The sequence below is a fragment of the Nannospalax galili genome, unplaced genomic scaffold (assembly GCF_000622305.1).
Source record: "Nannospalax galili isolate Female #2095 unplaced genomic scaffold, S.galili_v1.0 scaffold888, whole genome shotgun sequence".
NCBI classification, from domain to species: Eukaryota; Metazoa; Chordata; class Mammalia; order Rodentia; family Spalacidae; genus Nannospalax; species Nannospalax galili.
In genome coordinates this window covers 810285-830152 of record NW_008357921.1, presented here as the reverse complement: position 1 = coordinate 830152, position 19868 = coordinate 810285, and the positions used below count along the sequence as shown (strand labels likewise).

The following is a 19868-nucleotide window of genomic DNA, read 5'->3' as shown; positions in this document are numbered from 1 at the left end:
AAAAAAAAAAAAAATTTTCCTGAGACAAGGTCCCCCTCTATAGCCCATGCTGACCTGGAACTTGCAGTGATCCTCCTGCCTCAGGATCCTGAGTGCTGGGATTATAGGGGTAAGCCACCACATCTGGCTCTTAGTCTTACTTTTGCTAATGAATATCTTAGTGAGTCTGTTCATGCATTATTTTCCTTTACTTAAATACTATAAATCATTACTCTCAAGGGCATTCCTTGTCTTTGGTTTCCTTTTTATTCATGAGTGGTAATCCACTCTGGTTCTAGATTCATAGCATTCACATATAATTTACTTATCAGTTGTATGACATGCTAGGATTTACTCACTTAAAAATTGGAGTATAGAATATCCAGAGAAAAGTACATAGATACCATGTATAGCATGTCATTAATAGCACCTCTAGTTTGTCTTGTGTCTCTTCCCACGGGCTTTCTTCCTTTTGGGAGAGAGAAAGTGGGAGTGTAAGAGAAGCAGTGTCCTACTTTATACTAGTGATACTAATTTTGCCTCATTTGGACTTTTGTTTTGTTTTGTTGTATATGATGAGGTAAGCAAAAATGAGATCTTTAGCCCTTTCTAAAACCTCTAAATGATGTCTCCATGTAACAGTCAAGAAAGACATGCCTGCCTGGTATGGTGTTGAACACGTTTAGTTCCAGCACTTGGGAGGCAGAGGCAGGTGGATCTCTTGTGAGTTTGAGGCCAGCCTGGTTTACATAGTGAGTTCAGGCCAGCTGGAGCTATAGGGAGACCCTATCTTAAAAAGACCAGCAAAACAAAACAGACATGTCTTTGTGTTGGCTGCATTCACAGTTCCTGTCTAGTACTTTAGGAATACAAATGCAAACCCAAGTGTGGGCCTTTGGTTTAAGAATGTGACTTAAGGGACTAGAGAAATGGCTCAGCGGTTAAGAACACTGACCGCTCTTGCAGAGGACTGGGGTTCAATTCCTAGCACCCACATGGCAGCTATGAACCTTCCTTAACTCCAGTGCCCTCTTCTGACCTCCGTGGCATTGCACGACACGGTGTACTCACATACATGCAGGCAATGCACTCCTACACATAAAGTAATAATAATGATTTTTTTAAAAAAAGAATGTGGCTTGAGTAGGCTGGGTGTTTAATGTTTGTAAGCTGTTTATGTCCTTGCCTTCCAATTTGTTTTGCATGCTTCCTCTTCTGATTTACCCAAGCTCTATTTGTACTAGCATAATTAGACTTTTATTTACGGGTACTTTATTGTATACTGCCATTTGAATTAAAACTACTGCTGAACTGCTCTTAAATATCTTGTTGCTGGGTGTGGTGGTGCATACCTTTAGTCCTAGCACTTAGAAGGCAGAGACAGGCAGATCTCTCTGAGTTCAAGGCCAGCCTTGTCTACATCATGAGTTCCAGGTCAGCTGGGGACCCTGTCTCAAAAATACTGGAAAAAAAAAAAAAAAAAAAGCCAAAATAAAACCGGTCAGTGTTGAATTTTATGTCCTGCTCATGAAGGCCACCTCCACTCATGAATATGTAAAGAAAAATTATCTTCTAAATAGGCTACAGACATAAACAGGTATAACGTCTATGGCACTAATCCCAGCACTTGGGAGGTGAAGGTAAAGAGGTTTAGGAGTTCAAGGCCAGCCTGGACTACATGAGACCCTGTTTTACAAGAACAAAAGAAAACTCAAGTTTCTACATGCCTATGATCTTAGTACAGAGCAGGAAGACAGAAGTTTAAGGCCAATCAGGGCTATCTATATAGCAAGACTCTATTTCAAAAAACAAAATTAAAAAAAAAAAACTTGCTTTAAAAAAAAACTTAGTATACTTTTCACCATCAAACTTTTGAGAACAAAATTTTACTTGTAGTTTTCCATTTCACCTTCTTTTTCTCAGTTCAGTGTTGCTTGTGTGGATTTAACTTTAACCATTCATTATACTGAAGCAGTTTATGCTGAGGGCAGTTTTGGCTTTCTTGCTGAACTCCATGGACTGAATTTAGATAGAACCCCTCCCCCATATTCCTTAGAAGTATTTGTTTATCATTGTTGACTGTTTTCTCCTTGCCACAGATCCCTTGGCTTCTTTGTTATAAATATCCTGGTTTCTTCTTTGGTGTATCCTTTTCAGTCACTTGTGCACTCTTTTTTTCATCTTCCCAAATATTGATAGTCCCTATAATCCTCCAGTTGTACCCTCTCCTCTATATTCCTGTGCTTCTCCTAGGGTGATGGTCATCAAATTAATCATAGCCCCAAGTCATAATTATTATCTAATTTCCTTAAAATTTTTGTGATTTATTTTTATTTTATGTATATGAGTATTTTGCCTGCATTTATTTAAGGGCACTGTGTGTGTGCTATGTCTGCAAGGGCAGAAGAGGGCACTGGATCCCTTGGAACTGAGTTACAAGTGGTTGTTAGCTGCCATGTGGGTGCTGGGAACTGAACCTAGATATATATTTTTTAAAGCAGTATTTTGCTGAGGACATAGCTCAGTGATAGAGCTCTTGCTGAAGGCTCTGGGTTCAGTCTGTAGGATGAAATCCCCTCCCTAACATTCACATAATGTGTATACACTATTCGTATTTACAACTAAACTCATTGTTTCCTCCTCTCACTCTTTGAACAAGTACCTTCTCCCATGTTTCATTTTAGTAGCTTTGTGTCATTTTAAAAAGTGAGATGGCGGGCTGGAGAGAGAGCTCAACAGCTAAGAGTACTTGGCTGCTCTTGCAGGGGATCAGGGTTTGGTCTCAGCACCCACATGACAGCTAACAACTGTCCATAACTCCAGTTCCAGGGACTCCAACGCCCTTTCTAACCTCCACAGGCATTGCATGACACAGGTGCACTACATACATGCAGGCAGTACACTCATGCACATAAAATAAAAATAATAAAATATTTTTTTAAAAGTGTGATGAAGTTCACACAGTATACACTTATTAAATATATATCATCAAGTATACTATTCAGTGCTGGTTAGTATGTATTTACAAGTTATTCAGCGATTAGCGCTAATTTCAAAACCTTTTCATCATTTATTAAAGTATCTTTTAAACTTACTGAAGTCATCACATCTACTTTCTTTTTTGTCTTTTTGAGACAGGGTCTACCTGTAACCCCAGGTGGCCTGGAACTCACTATAGAACAGGCTGGCCTTGAACTCACAGAAATCTACCTGCCTCTGTCTCCCAGGTGGTGGAATTAAAGGCGTGCCTACCACACCCGGCTAATTTATTTTTATTTTATGTATATGAGTGTATTGCCTGCATGTGTGGAAGTGCACCAGCACTGTGCAGTGCCCACGGAGGTCAGAACAAGGCATCAGATTGCCCTGGAACTGGAATTTCAACAGTTGTTAGCTGCCATGTGGGTGCTAGGAACCAAACCTGAGTCTTCCGGAAGAGCAGTAAGTGCTCTTAGCCACTGAACCATCTCTCCAGTTTCATCTTTAAAAAAAATCTTTAAAAAGCTACTTAAAAGTAAAAATACACACCTTGTGCTTTAAGATGTTGTACTCAGTTTAGCTGTTTATAATTTTGCTCTGCCTATTAGACTTAAAAAAAAAATCTCCCAATTTTGAAGAAGGTGCATCTGAGCTCTGGAAATTGTTATTGAATATGTCAATGCTGCTGTAATGAAAAAAAAAAAAATCTTCTTGGGGCTAGAGAGATGGCTCAGTGGTTAAGAGCACTGACTGCTCTTGCAGAGGACCCGGGTTCAATTCCCACCACCCACATGGCGGCTACAAACTGTCCTTAGCTCCAGTTCCAAGGGAATCTGAAGCCCTCTTCTGACCTCCGAGGCATTGCATGACACAAATGCACTCACATACACGCAGGCAATACACTCATACACGTAAAATAAAAATAAAATATTTTTTAAAAATTTTCTCTTAAAAGTTAAAAAATATCCTTTTTCATTCTTTGCTTTATTAGTTTGGTTGGTATGTTGGGGTGTGCATTTAATTGTTTTCATGTTTCTATGACAAAATACTTGATAAAAGCAACTTAAGGAAGAAAGGTTTATTTCAGTTTATGATTCAATGGAATGTAGTACATTACATCTAGGAAGGTATGGTGGTAGGAGTGTGAGATGGCTGGTCCTTCCTGATTATAGTTAGGACAGAGAGAGAGGAAGGGAGGGAGAGAAAGAAGGGAGGGGACGGAGAGAGAGGTGGGCTGGTGCTGTTTGCTCTCTTTTTCCTTTTTATGCAGTATTGGACCCCAGCCCATAGGATGGCATCACATAAATTCAGGATGAATCTTTTCTCTTTAGTTAAACTGCTCTGGAAACATCCTCGGACATGCTTAGGTACATGTTTCCTAGGTGATTCCAAACCCAGTTAGGTTGACAAATGAAGATGGACCTGATATCAGTGTATGAAATCCTAGTTGTTGAAAGTTCCATCTCATTGCTTAAAAATTACTACCTTCTCAGTTACAAGCATACTTTGTTCGGCATTTTATAGTATTCTGTGTTGTATTACACTTGCTTCTATGATTAGATGGCCTGACTTGAGGATGATAGCAGGTGTTATATGAGAATCATGTACCTGAGTGCTCAGATTCCTGGCAAGTCCTTTCTGAACTGCTCCTCTTACACAAGTTTTGGCCTCATTTCCAAATCTGAACCATTAGCCCTCAACTCTCTTGGCAAGTAAAACAATAAATAGTTTTGCTAGTGATATACTTTCATAATTGTGGTTGTGGGTTCAATTGTCATGGCATATTAGTACTTACGAGATTATATAGTTTTAAGTTCAGTTCACCAGTTAAACCTCCTAAAAACTATTTGGAGATTTATGTGATCCTCCGCTGTCACAGTCATTACTTTATTATAAAGTTTTGTCTCTAAATTGTTCAGGCTTTGTGCCCCTTCTCACCTGCTCCTTGATGATCTTTGTTTCCCTACTTCACTAATTTCTTGCCTCTGTTCTTTTTTTTTTTTTTTACCCCTGACCCACATTATCCATTTTCTCTCAGAACACTGTTTTGAAGAGAAAAATCTCATAATACTGTTGCCATTTCTGTAAGCAACAGCTATTCTTAGAAAGCTTCTCCTGTTGAAAGCTGTTGATAAGGAGTCAACACACACAAGCAGAAGAGATAGAGCCTCTTTTTTCCCCATGCTGAGTGTTGATGAGCCTCACAGGAATACCACCTGAAGATGGACATACCTATCTGTAGGCATCATGCCAAATAATATATACTTAAATATACTGATGTTAGTGTAAGAAAGACTTGGTAAAGCTCAAGTCAGTTCCAATGAAAAGATGTTGTTAGGTGCTTTGTTACTAAGTTTCTGAAAGTATTGCCTAAAAGCTATAGCAAAGACTTATTTTTTGATTGACTTTTGGTTTTTCCTGAACAAAAATCTCTGAAGAAGGATCTTGGGTATTTCTCTCTCTCTCTCTCTCTCTCTCTCTCTCTCTCTCTCTCTCTCAAATCTTTTTTGAAATAGGGTCTCCCAGTAGCCCCAGCTGGTCTGGAACTCAACTATGTAGACCAAGCTGGCCTTGAACTCTTGCCTCTGTGTATCAAGTGCTGGGATTAAAGGCCTGTGTCACCATGCCCGACTGGGTATTTACATCTTAACAAGTTCTCTAGAATAGCAAGTGCTTGACTGGACACCAGAGTAGATGTGGGAAGACTAGAGGACTATAGAGGTCCATCTTCTGGATAGTTTGCGTTACCCATGGCTTCCTTGTAGTACAGAAATATTTTGGTCATTTGGCAGTGTTTTGATAGTTTAGAATTTATAAAATTAATGTTCAAGTTCTGTAATTTATCTGAAAGTTTTGATTGGACTTTTCTTTTTCCACAGAACTCAACAAAAATCCAGTGGAAGGATTTTCAGCAGGTTTAATAGATGACAATGATCTCTATCGATGGGAAGTCCTTATTATTGGTCCTCCAGATACACTGTAGTAAGTATTTTGAAACTGACATCTTCAAAAAGGAGCCCCTTTAATTACCGAAATTAAAATTTTTTAAAGGAAAGGTGTGTATCACCATGCCCTGCTCTGGGAAATCTTCTCCAGCACCTCCCCCTTCTCTCCTTTTTAAAAAAATTCTTCTTTCTCTGGGAGATTTTTATACAGGACATATTGTGTACAGTACTGTCTTAAGAAAGCTGGAGTAGGGACTGGAGAGATGGCTCAGTGGTTAAGAGCACTGACCAGAAGACCAGAGCTTGGTTCCCAGCACCCACATGACAGATAACAACCACCCATAACTCCAGGTTCCGGGGGATCTGATGTCCTCCTCTGACCTCTGTGGTCATTGCATGACATGGGTGTATTTACATACATGTAGGCAATATACTCATACACATAAATAATAATAAATAAAAAATATTTAAAATAGTTTTTAATGATTTTGTAATCTGGGCTCCCCAGAATACATTATCAGGTAAAAAAAACAACAAAACAAAAAAACCAAGGTGTTCTGGCTCTATAATAAACTAATGGTGACTTTTCTCTTACTCATTTATTTTTGTCTTTTTGAGGCAGGGTCTCATAGCCCTGGGTCTCCTGGAACTCACTATGTAGACCAGGCTGGCCTCACAGAAATGGGCCTGTTTCTGCTTCTGGCTCCAGAATGCTGGGATTAAAGCCATGTGCCACCATACCTAGCCAAAAAGTATATTAAGAGAAAAGAGCAAGAGCTGGCCTGGGATGACTTTTCCTGTTAAAAGCACTTGCCCTATAAACCTGGCAACCTGAGCTCAATCCCTGGAGCCCAATGCAGTGGCCTATGACTGTGATCCTAGCACTCCTGTGATAAGATTCGAGCTAGAGACAGGAGATTCACCCAGTTAGCTCAGAATATGTAGCATGGTATAAACGAGAGACTACTTCCAAAAGGTTCACTTTATAATACCATTCTTTTCCTTAATAATCCCCATTTTATTGTGGGTTTTTTGTTTGTTTTTGAGGTAGGGTCTCACCATATATATAGCCCTGGCTAGCTTAGAACTCAGAGTTCTCCCTCTCACGTGCTGGGGTTAAAGGCATTTGCCACCACGCCTGCCTAGATTTTTGTTTTATGTGTGTGAATGTTTTGCTTACTAGTATGTATGTAAGTGCACATTGTGTGCCTGGTACCTGTGGAGGCCACTAGAGAGTGTTGGATCTCATGAAATTGAAATTAGAGGTGGCTCCCAGCCACCATGTAAATGCTGGGAACAGAACCCTGGTCCTCTGCAAAAGCAGCACGTTCTCTTAACCATTATCTGTCCACAGCCCCTGTTGTAGGTTTTGGTATTCTACTTTTCAGAATGTTCCTAAAAATGTTGGCTTTTGATATGGGATGTGAATAGCAGATACATTTCTGGCCATTCCTCTGGAGTGAGGAGTAATGACACTGACCACTTCTTCCACATAGTGTCTTTCTGAGATCTGTAACCCTTGCTTGAGGAAGAAGAGCATGGGCCTGAGACTGGTTCTGAGAATAGTACCTAGAATGATGCAAGGACTATGTGGAAAGGAAAGACTTGTCAGTGGAAGCTTTTTAAAATGATACAGAACATTAAGTACTCAATAGTTCCTTAAAAATGTTTGTTTACTTAACTGCAAGGAAGTTAGTGATTTTTTTTTATAGTTGCTCCAGTAGAAGCAAGGAATTGAGTATAAATTAGTATGGGCTTTGGTGGTACTCACACCTCAGTGGTTCGTTCACCTTCATAGCATGGACTGCAGAGGTAACTCAGCAGTAGAGGCATGCTTAGGATGCACACATCCCTGAGTTCAAGCCCCAACACCCTAAAACAAAAGTTACTGTACCAAAATTTTATAAAATTGAGTATACTCTGTGATGATATAACTAACCTTCATTTAGTCAGCAAGAGAGAACTCAACAGTATTTGCAGTCAATGTAGCCAGTTACTGTTACATTCCAGTGTCACTTTAAGACTGTTGGCTGTTAAGAAAATGACTAAAAAATCCAGAGTGTTTTGAGAAAACAAAAAGTTTTACTTCTGCAGAAGGGTGTTTCATCATCTCAAATCAAGCAGGCAAGCATACCTGCAGAGGTCCCACTGGGTTTTTATTCCTAACGCAAGGGGGTCCTATGCTTTACTCTTAAGTCATGAGAACTCAGAAGTTGATAAGCAGAATACAATTTTCAGCACCAAGTAGAACCTTGAACTTATATTTTAATTTCAGAAAGTGCTGACCTGAGAGGAATTTGAGTTTCTGCCAAGTGGCTTTGCAGTTTTTATTTTATATGCTTTTGTCTTACTTAATCCTTTGATAAGAAGGACAGTACATTTCCCACACAGTTACCATTAGCATTTATTTAGTCATACTCATCTTAACATAAAATTTTTATTACCATTCTAATATTGAACATTTCTATGGCTGTTAAGAATAGATTTTTGTGAGCCAGGTGTGATGGTGCATGCCTTTAATCTGTGCACTCTGGAGGCTGAGGCAGGCACATTTCTGTGAGATCAAGACAAGCCTGGACTATATAACAAGTTCCAGGTTAGCTGGGGCTACAGGGAGGCCATTTCTCAGAAAGAACAAATTTTTGTGGGGCTGGAGAGATGACTCGGCTGTTAAGAGCACTGGCTATTTTTATAGAGGACCCAGGTTTGGTTCCTAACAATCATCCATAGAGTATAGTGTTGGTAATCTGTCAGAGGACCTCAAACCCTAGGCAAGCACCTTATCACTGAACTATATCCCCAACCCCAATAAGCAGATTAGTTTTTAATTGAAACAGTCTCCATGTATCACCTAGGCTACCTTAAATTCAGCTACTATCTTCCCTTACCCTCTCTAGTGCTAGGATTACAGGCATGTGCCTTACTCAACTACCATTTTTTTCATGTAAAAACTGAAACCATAAAGTAGGTCTCAATGACAGAAACATGACCTAGGTTTCCCAAACTTTTCAAATGTTCAACAGTTGGTTGCATATGTCTTTTTAACATCATGATAAATTGTGCTATTAGTTTATATAATGTGAGATATTTTGAATTCATTGATAGATAATGTTCATTTTACTTATTAGTTACATGTTTTTAAAAAATTTTATTATTTTCATTTTATGTGTATAAGTGTATTGCCTTCATGTGTAAGTGCGCCCTCAGAGGTCAGGAGAAGGCATTGGCTCCCCTGGAACTCGAGTTATAGATGGTTGTTAGCCACCATGTGGATTCAGGGACTTGAACCCTGGTCCTCTGCAAAAGCAGTCAGTGCTAGTGCTCTTAACCACTGAGCCATCTCACCAGCCCCTCATCATAGTTACATCTTTGTGTTTGAAACACAGTAAATATGTTTAATTTCCTATGTTATTTTGCCCTATGAGGTTTGGGAATATTCTTCTGTGCTAATTTGACTGTTGGTAGTTTGCACACCCACAGATTGGCTGCTATTGAGTTTTTCCTTGGTGGGGGGTTAGAGGGGTAGAATTTCCCCTGGTAACATGGGAAGGGAGTCTATAAAAATTTTTTTTTGCTGGGTGTGGTGGTACATGCCTTAATCCTAGTATTTGGGAGGCAGGTGGATATACAGAGGGAATTACAGGCCACTCAGGGCTACATGGTAAGACCCTATCTCAAAAAAGAAAAAGAGGAGGAGGAAGAAGAAGAAAGTTGTTTGCGCTAAATCTTTAGGGCAACATTATTATATAAATTTGGCATTTTGGACTGAAGAGATGGCTCAGTGGTTAAGTGCACTGGCTTTACTCCTGGGTTCAGTTCCTAGCACCTATATGGCAGAAAATAACCATCTGTAACTGCAATTCCAATGCCCTCTTTTGAATGAGTCTAATCAACCAAAGTTGAGTGACCTGGGCAACTTTACTTCATATTGTCAAGGCGTAGCCTTACCAGTCAAAGTGCAGGGACTTTGTGGCAGCTGTTCTGACGTCTTCTTACATATAGTCTTGGCTATTTTCCTGTATTTGTGGCTTCCCAACATTCATGCGTCAGGTTGGGAAGGTGGCTCAGTGGATTGAGCACTTGATACGCAAGTATGAGAACCTGAGTTCAAATCTCCAGAACCCATGTAAGGCACAGTAACACATGCATGTCAATAATCCTAATAGTCCTGTAGTGAGATGGGAAGTGGAAATACATCCCTAGAAACTTGTGGGCCACCTGTAGCCTGATGTGCACAGTGGTGAACAAAAATGAAACTCTAGAGGCCTGCAGGGGGATCTTGATGAGATCAAGGCCTGCCTAGTCCACATAGTAAGTTTCAGGCCTGCTGGGGCTATGGGGAGACCCTATCTCAAAAAAATAAGAAAAAAAAAAAAGTGAGAGAGAGAGAGAGAGAGCACATGCCTGAGAGACTGAGAGACTCTTGTTTGATTGGATGACTGGCACCCAGGGCTGTTCTTTGGCTTATGCACGCACGCACGCACGCGCGCACACGCGCGCTCCTGCCTGGATGTAGTGGTGCACACCTTTAATCCCAGCACTTAAGAGGCAGAGGCAGGTGGATCTCTGTGAGTACGAGGCCAGCCTAGTTTACATAGTGGGTTCATGGCCAGCTGGGGCTTCAAGGAGACCATGTCTCAAAAAGACCAGAAAAAAAAAAAAAAATCATTCATTATGTTTGTGTGTCTGAATGAATTTATGTGGACCACGTGTCCAGGGATGCCAGAAGAGAGCATTGGATTCCATGAAACTTTTCTTACTACCTTTTGAGATGGTCTCCCTGTAGCCCTCAGCTGACTGAGAATTCACTATGTAGACCAGGCTTGCTCTGCTTCCTATTTCTTACTGCTTTTACCAAAGTTGTATAATCAAGGTGGTAACTTCTTAGTAGATAGCCCAGGTGCTCTTTCCTAATATTTGGAAATATTTGATAGTAATGAACTACTTCATTAAAATTTTTAAAATATACTATTTGTATGTGTGTGTGCACTCAAGCTGCTCTACATATAGGGAGGTCAGAGGACAATCTACCTCTATTCATAGGTAGATTCTGGGATGAAATTCAGATCATCAGGCTGAGCCAACTCACCAGTCCAACACACACTAATTTTTTTAAAAAAAAAAAAAAAAAAAAAAAAAAAGATTTTATAGGACTAGAGAGATGGCTCAGTGCCATCTAAGTGCACTGGCTGCCCTTGGAGAGGACCAGGGTTTGGTCCCAGCACCCACTTGACTGCTAACAGTCACCTGTAACTCGAGCTCCAGGTGATCCCACACCTTCTTCAGACCTCCGTGGGCGTTGCATGATGTGGGTACACTTATATACATGCAGGCAGTACGCTCATACACATAAAAGAAGAAAAATAAATTTTTTTTACCTTTTTGGTCTTTTTGAGACAGGGTCTCCCTGTAGCCCCAGCGGGCCTGGAACTCCTTTTGTAGACCAGGTTAACCGTGAACTCACAGAGATCTGCCTGCTTCTATTTTTTTTAAATGTTATTCAGCCGGGCGTGGTGGCATACATCTCTGATTAATCTCAGCACTTGGAAGGCAGAGGCAGGTGGATCTTTGTAAGTTCGAGGCCAGCCCGGGTCTACATAGTGAGTCCAGGACAGCTGGGGCTACAAGGAGACCCTGTCTCAAAAAGACAAAAAAAAAAAAAACAACGTTATTCATTGTTTTATGTGTGCCAGTGTTTTGCCTGTATGTAATTGTACCATGTGTGTGTCTGGTGTCTATGGAGTTCAGAAAACGGCATTGGATCCCTTGGAACTGGAGTTAAAGATGGGTGCTAACTGCCATGTGGGTTTTGGGAAGCAAACTTGGGCTGTCTGAAAGAGCAGTAAATGTTCTTAACCACTGAACAGTAGCTCCAGCCTACAACACACACCTTTTTTTTTTTGGTCTTTTTTTTTGAGACAGGGTCTCAAACTCACAAAGATCCACCTGCCTCTGCTTCCCAAGTGCTGGGATTAAAGGTGTGCGCCACCAGGCCTGGCTAACACACACCTTTTTGAGAGAGAGTCTTCCTGTACATCCCAGACTGACCTTGGACTTTTGATCTCTTGAGTGCTGAGATGACAGGTGTACCTTACCATTGAATCATTTTTGCTTTTTTTTTTTTTTGGTCTTTTTGAGACAGGGTCTCCCTGTAGCCACAGCTGGCCTAGAACTCGCTATGTAGACTCACAGAGATCTGCCTGCCTCTGCCTCTGAGCGTTGGGATCAAAGGTGTTCGCCATCATGCCTGGCTCATTTTGGTTTTGTTTGTTTTTTTTATATATATATGTGTGTATATATTTTTTAGAAGAAACGTTTCATTACAGCTTTAACATACTTAATAACAATTTCCAGAGCAAAGATACATCTCTTTCAAAAGTGGCTATAAAATTTTTAGGTTCACAGTTGAATTAATACAGTTATACAATATTGAATTCATTGTAAACCCTGTAAGACATGAAATTGAATGAGTTTTGCTTTTCTTTTTAAACTTAAAAAAAATTTTTTTAAATTTTATTATTTTCATCTTATGTGTATACGTGTATTGCCTGCATGTAGGTAAGTGCACCTGTGTTGGGCAATGCCCATGGAGGTCAGAAAAGGCTGTCGGATCCCCTGGGCCTGGAGTTACAGACAGTTGTTAGCTGCCATGTGGGTGCTAGCATTCGAACCCGGGTCTTCTGCAAGAACAGCTAGTGTTTTTAACCACTAAGCCATCTCTCCAGCTCCCATTTTTGCCTTTTAAGACTGACTTGATCTCTATGGCTTTAGTTGGTAATAGATACAACTTCTATTGTTGTCTTAAATGATTAAGAATGATTCCTCCATGGATAAAGGTAGGTGCTGCCAAGTCTGATGTCCTGAGTTTGATCTTTAGAACTCACAGCGTAGAAGGAAACAACTGATTTCCTTAAGTTGTCCTCTGACCCCAACATGTAGTTAAATGTCAAAAAGAAAATTATTCACAGTTAAATGGCATTGATCTGCAATTGCAGTGTTGATATAGCAGTCACTAGCCCCAAGTAGCTGTTAAAGTTAAACTTTAAAAGTCAGTTGCTCAGTTTTACAAGCTGTTCTAGTGTTTTTTTCTGTTGCTTTGATAAAAGCACTGTTAATAGCAAGTTGGAGAGGAAAAAGTTTGTTTGGCCTAAACTTAAACTCCATCATTGAGAAAAATCAGGGGAGGAACTTAAAGGAAGGAACAGAAGCAAAAACCATGGAGGAATCTGCTCACTGGCTTACTTACTGGCTCATGTTCAACTTGCTTCTTTTAGGGGGGGGGGTCTTTTTGAAGCAGGGTCTCCCTGTAGCCCCAGCTGTCCTGGAACTCACTATGTAGACCAGGCTGGCCTTGAACTCACAGAGATCCACCTGCCTTTGCCTCCCAAGTGCTAGGACTACTGGAGTGCGCCACCATGCCCGACTTGCTTCTTTTAAAAAGTATTATTTTTATTTTTTGTGTATGAGTGTATTGCCTGCATGTATGTAAGCACACCCATGTCATACAGTGCCTGTAGAGGTCAGAAGAGGGCTTCAGATCCCCTGGGACTGGATTTAGGGACTGTTGTTAGCAAGAACTGTCAGTGCTCTTAACCACTGAGCCATCTCTCCAGCCCTCAAGTTGCTTATTATATAGCCTAGGCCTACCTGCTTAGGCACTGTGCTGTTCACAGTGGCATGGACATGCCATACCTATCATCAATCAAGACATTCTATCACAGACATGGCCACAGGCTAATCTGATGGAAATATTTCTTCAGTTGAGGTTCTCTCTTCCCAGATGACTATAGGTTAGGTCAAGTTGACAGTAAAAGCTAACCAGGACACAAACCATAAAACACATGGTTAGTAGATACATATTGGATAGCACAAACATAGAACAGTATCATTGTTGTAGAAAGGTCTCTCTCAGGGACCGCTCTGGACAGTCAATAGAATATGAACTTCCTGAGAGTTTGTGTTTTTATTGTTAAACTCCTAATGTTTGATACATTAAGTGCTAAATATTTATTGTATGATGAAATTAATAAATAAGTGGATGATAGAACTGGCACATCTGCTCTCAGACAGAGAACAACAGAGTATACCTAAAGTTTGAAATGAGAAAAAGCTTGATGTGTTTGAGTAACTGAAAGAAGACTGGCCAGAACTGAGAAAAGAATGATAGTTTGAAACCAGGGTTTACTAGCCTTCTTGAGAGTTTAAAAAAGCATTTGTGATAGTTTATAAAACTGTGTACACAGGGACTTGGGGGCTGGAGAGATGGCTCAGCAGTTAAGAGCACTGACTGCTCTTGCAAAGGACCAGGGTTCGATTCCCAGCACCCACATGGCAGCTACGAACCGTCCTTAACTCCAGTTCCAGGGGAATTCAATGTCCTCTTCTGACCTCTGTGGCATTGCACAACACGGGTGTACTCACATATATGTAGGCAATACACTCATACACATAAATTAAAAATACTAAAATATTTTTAAAAAACTGTATACACAGGGACTCAAGATTATATGTCATCAATTTTTGTATTATATCCTGCACTCTTGTTTTTATTTGTCTATATACTTTTAAAGAGTAATTTATAGGCAAGAACTTGCTTTTCTTTTTTCCAGTGAAGGTGGTGTTTTTAAAGCTCATCTCACTTTCCCAAAAGATTATCCTCTCCGGCCTCCAAAAATGAAATTCATTACAGAAATCTGGCACCCAAATGGTAAGTTTTTCTGGTTTTACTTTTAGATTTGCAAATATGATGACTTACCACTAAAGAGTTCAAATGCACTAAGAAAGATATCATTTTCAGTGAAATTGCTTTGGAATTTCAGTTTGTAGAGCATATGACCTTGTACTAGACTCTTAAAAAGAGTGACAGCAATCAAATAGAAAGGTTATTTTTTATTTATTTATGTAATTTTCCCCTTTTTTTGAGGAGAGGGAGTGGCAGTTTTTGAGAGACAGAATTTCACTGTTTATGCTAGCCTGGTCTGGAAATCATTATGTATATAGCCCATGCTAACCTTGAACTTAGGGTGATCCTGCCTTAGCCTCCTGAGTACTTGACTTACAGGCATGAGCTAACACAGTACGTGTCTTTATTATTATTTATTTATTTTTACTTATTTATGTGTGTATGTGTATTTGGGAAGAAGAACATGTGTGCCATGACATGCCTATGGTGGTAGGAGTACAGAATTATGGAGCTATTTTTTCATTCTTGTTTTGGTCTTTTTGAGACAGGGTCTCCCTGTAGCCCCAGCTAGTCTGGAACTTACTATGTAGACCAGGCTAGACAGACATCCCCCTGCCTCTGCCTGGGACTGAAGGTGTGTGCCACCATGCCCAGCCAAGACATCCTTTTTTTTTTTTCATATTTTCGAGATAGGAACTCCTTTTAGCCCCAGTTGACCTGGAACTCACTATGATGTAAACCAGGCCTGCCTTGAACTCAACAAGAGATCTGCCTGCCTCTGTGCTGGGATTAAAGGCGTGTCACCACTGCACCTGGCCCTATTTTTAATTTTTAATCTTTTAAAGATGGGGTCTCTTGGTTGGGGATAATAGCTCAGTTGGTAGAGTGCTCAAGTACTGGATTTGATCCTCAGCATTGCATAAAATGGGTGTGGTGGTGCATACATCTTACCTAACCCTGGGTACAAATATACCTAAGAAAATTGAAAAGACGTGTTCCAATATCTAATTCATAGCAGCACCATTCCTATTACCCCAAAAGTAGCAATAGTACCAGTTCATCAGGAAAACAAAATGTAGCAGATACAGGCTGGAGAGATGACTCAGTGGCTAAGAACACTGTTAATTCTTGTAGAAGACCTGGGTTTGAATCCCAGCACCCATATGGCAGCTAACACCTAACTATCCATAACTCTAGTTTCATGGGATCCGACTGCCTCTTCTGTCCTCCATGGGCATTGCATGACATGGGTGCACTTACATACATGCAGACAATACATGCATATACACATAAAATAAAATAATAAATAAATATATATATATTTTTTGGTCTTTTTGAGACAGGGTCTCCCTGTAGCCCCAGCTGCCCTGAAACTCACTATATAGACCAGGCTGGCCTTGAACTCACAGGGATCCGCCTGCCTCTGCTTCCCGAGAGCTGGGATTAAAGGCGTGTGCCACAGCACCTGACTTATAAAATACTTTTTAATGTAGCAGATACATATAATGTAATATAATTTGGCAACATAAGAAGTATTGACAGTCTAAAGATGGCTTAGTGGTTAAGAACTGGTAATGCTTTTACAGAGGACACAACTTCAATTCCCAGCATCCCCATTTGGTAAGTAGATAATTAAAAAAAAAAAAGAAGGAAGGAAGGAAGGAAAGAAAGGAAGGAAGGAGGGAGGGAAGGAGATGTTGATAAACCCTGGAAACATGGTGTTAAGTAAAGCCACCCTAAGAAGATCACTTGGTAATTTCATTTAAGTGAAATGTCTAGAATAGCCAACTGTAGATTCAAAGTATAGTACTGGTTTCCTAGGAAAGGAAGGATATTGGGGGAAAGTAAGGAGTGATTCTTAGTGGTACAGTGTTTTCATGAAAGTTTTCTAGTATTCAGTGTGGTTGTGATTGTATCACTCAGACAGACACCATTAAATTGTATACATCAAATAGGTGAATTTTAGAGGCTGTCAAAAATTATAATGGTGGAGGGGCTTGGCTGGGTGTGCTAGTGCTTGCCTTTGGTTCCAGCATTCTGGAAGTAATTTCAGATCTCCACTATATTGAGGCCAGCTTTGTTTGTATAGCAAGTTTCAGGCTAGCTGGAGCTACAGGATGACCCATTTCCTTTCAATCAAAGGAAAGGTTGATTTGGCATGATTTTAATTCTGACCTTGGAAACGTGATCTCGGAATGTAGGAATGTTGTCTCCCATCCATTTAATGGATGAACCTTTGAAGACATTTTATTATCCTAGGAGAACTGTGTCAGGCACAAAATGTGTGATTCTGCTTTATGAGATTCTTCAATAGAGAGGAAGGGGCTTGGGGTCCCAGGGCCTTAGGAATTACAGGGAAAGTGAAGAGTTTGTTTTTGAATACAGAGTTTCAATTAGGGAAAATGAGTGGTAGATATAATTGCGTGTCACAGAAATAGTTGAAATTGTAAATTTCATGCTGTGCCGATTTCACCACAATAACAATTAAAAATCATGTTGACAAATATTTAGTATCTAAGTATTAATGCTAAAGACTTATTTTAAACAAAACTTGACTACTTGAAATAATGGTAAAAGATTTTGAGTTTAGATAATGGTATATATACTTTCCCTCCCTCCCTTTCTTTTGATAAAGTCTCATTTATTACAGGCTGGCCTCATTCTTACTGTGTAGCTAAGGATGGCCTTTAACTCCTGCCTCCACCTCTTGAGTTCTGGCATTACAGGCATGAGTCACCTGATTTATGGGATGCTAGAGGTAGAGCCCTAGGACTCTGTGCTTGCTGGGCAAGCACTCTACCACTGAGTTAACCCCCTCATTGTCATCCTCTACCATTTGGGAAGTCTACATATAAGTAAAATAAAAGTTTTATACATGTACTGTGTGGATCAGTATGATATTTTGTTCCACCAATTATATTAATTCTTATTCTCTAATTTTACAGTTGATAAAAATGGTGATGTGTGCATTTCTATTCTTCATGAGCCTGGCGAAGATAAATATGGCTATGAGAAGCCAGAGGAACGCTGGTTGCCTATCCATACTGTGGAAACCATCATGATTAGTGTCATTTCGATGCTGGCAGACCCTAATGGAGACTCGCCTGCTAATGTTGATGCTGCGGTAAGATGTTTGCTTCCCCCAGAGCTACCTCCAGTCTTTTCCCCTTTCTCTGTCTTAATAAAATTCAACTTGAAATTTGTGTGTATGTGTGTGTGTGTGTGTGTGTGTGTGTGTGTGTGTGTACTCTGTTTAATATTTCTATTTTTAATTTTTTAATTTTTACTAATTTATTTTTATTTTATGTGTATAGTCTATTGCCTGCATGTGTATAAGTGCACCTATGTTGTGCAGTGCCCATGGAGGTCAGAAGAAGATGTCAGATCTCCTGGAATTGGAGCTATAGATAGTTGTTAACTACCATGTGGGTGTTGGGAATCGAACCTGAGTCCTCTGCTGGAGCAGTCAGTGCTCTTAACCACTGAGCCATCTCGTCAGCCCCATATCCCTATTTTTTAACAGAAATAATTTAGCATGTTTAAATACATACACATTATGGAATGGCTGACTTGGACTAATTAACAGCATCACCTCATGACTTTGTGGTTAAAGCACTTAGAATCTACTCTTAGAATCTCTGTGTGTCTACTCTTAGAATCTGTGTGTGTCTATGTCTGTGTTTTGTGTACTTGTGTATATGTACATCTAGGTGCTTGTTTGCATGTGTAGGCCAGGGATTGACAATAAGTATCTTTAATCACTTTCCACCTTTTTGGTGTGTGTGTGTGGGTGTTGGGGGACAGGGACTATCACTATATAGCTCTGGCTGGCTTAGAATTCACTACATAGATCAGGCTGGCCTCAAACTTAGAGACTACCTACCTTTCAAGTGCTAGGATTTAAGGTGTGTGCTCTCCACCTTAGTTTTTTAGACAGGGTCTCTAAAGAACTCGAAGCTCATTGATTCAGCTAGGCTGGATGACCATAGAGCTTCAGGGATTTGCCTGTCTCAGCATCCCCAGCCAAAATGAAGAAACAACTACTTTTGGAACCAGTACTCACAGCACCATCTCTAATTATATAGTATTCTTTGGTGGGTTTATAAAAAATGCACATTTTATTCTTTTAGGTATATATTTTAAAAGTTTGGATAATGGTCGGGGGAATGTTGAGTACAGAGACTTATTTTGGTCATTTTGGGACAGGGTCTCCCTTTAGCTGGCCTGGAACTCACCATGTAGTCCAGGTTACCCTTGATCTCACAGAGATATAACTGACTGCCTCCTGACCACTGTGATTAAAGGTGTGTGCCATCATTCCTGGCAAGAGACTTTTTCAAAAAAATTTTTGTATTTTTTATGTGTATAAGTGTATTGCCTACATGTATGTAAGTGTACTCATATTGTACAGGACCCATGGAGGTCAGAATTGGGCATTGGTTCCCCTGGAACTGGAGTTAATGAAGACGGTTGTTTGCCACCTTGTTGGTGCTGGGAACCGAACCCAGTTCCTCTGTAAGAGCAGCCGGTACTCTTAACCACTGAGCCATCTGTCTAGCCCCCCCACCCAAGAAACTTTCTTTCTTTTTATTGATCTTTTTTGTTTTTGAGACAGGGTCTCCCTGTAGCCTCAGCTGTCCTGGAACTCACTATGTAGACTTGGCTGGCCTTGAACTCACAGGGATCCACCTGCCTCTGCCTCCCAAGTGCTGGGACTACAGCCAAGTACCACCACGCCTGGCTTATTATTGAGCTTTTTAAATTTCATACGTTTTCCACTCAAATCCAGACCCCCTCCTCCATCCATCCTCCCTCATCCCTCCACTGAACCCTATGCACTTTGCCATACATACTGACCAAGAATCTTTTTTTTTTTTTTTTTTTTGTTTTTTTTTGGTCTTTTTGAGACAGGGTCTCCCTGTAGCCCCAGCTGTCCAACCAGGCTGGCCTTGAACTCACAGAGATCCGCCTACCTCTGCCTCCAGAGTGCTGGGATTAAAGGCTTGTATCACCACGCCCGGCGACCAAGAGTCTTTTAATTAATTGATTTTCAGCCCTACTTCTTAGATTTTTCTTGTTTGCTATTTCCAAATTTAGCTTCTCTAGGATTTTATTTCATGGGCTGTTTTTTTCTGTTTCTACTGGGACTTCTCTATGCTGCTCCTTCTTCTTTTGCTCAATGTTTTATTTTATTATTTTTATTTATTTTTGTCTTTTTGAAGCCTGGTCTCCCTGTAGCCCCAGATGTCCTGGAACTCACTATGTAGACCAGGCTGGCCTTG

At 40.3% G+C, this 19868-nt stretch overlaps 1 protein-coding gene across 1 annotated transcript in view; it reads left to right on the top strand.

The window, feature by feature from the left end:
- The window catches only part of Ube2g1 (ubiquitin conjugating enzyme E2 G1), an 88260-nt gene that overhangs the window by 48849 nt on the left and 19543 nt on the right, over window positions 1–19868 (top strand). Inside the window, exons 2-4 of the mRNA XM_008855635.3 lie at window positions 5838–5940; window positions 14513–14610; window positions 17532–17710. Of these exons, the coding sequence (XP_008853857.1) occupies window positions 5838–5940; window positions 14513–14610; window positions 17532–17710 (380 nt within the window). The remainder of the gene's footprint in view (window positions 1–5837; window positions 5941–14512; window positions 14611–17531; window positions 17711–19868) is intronic.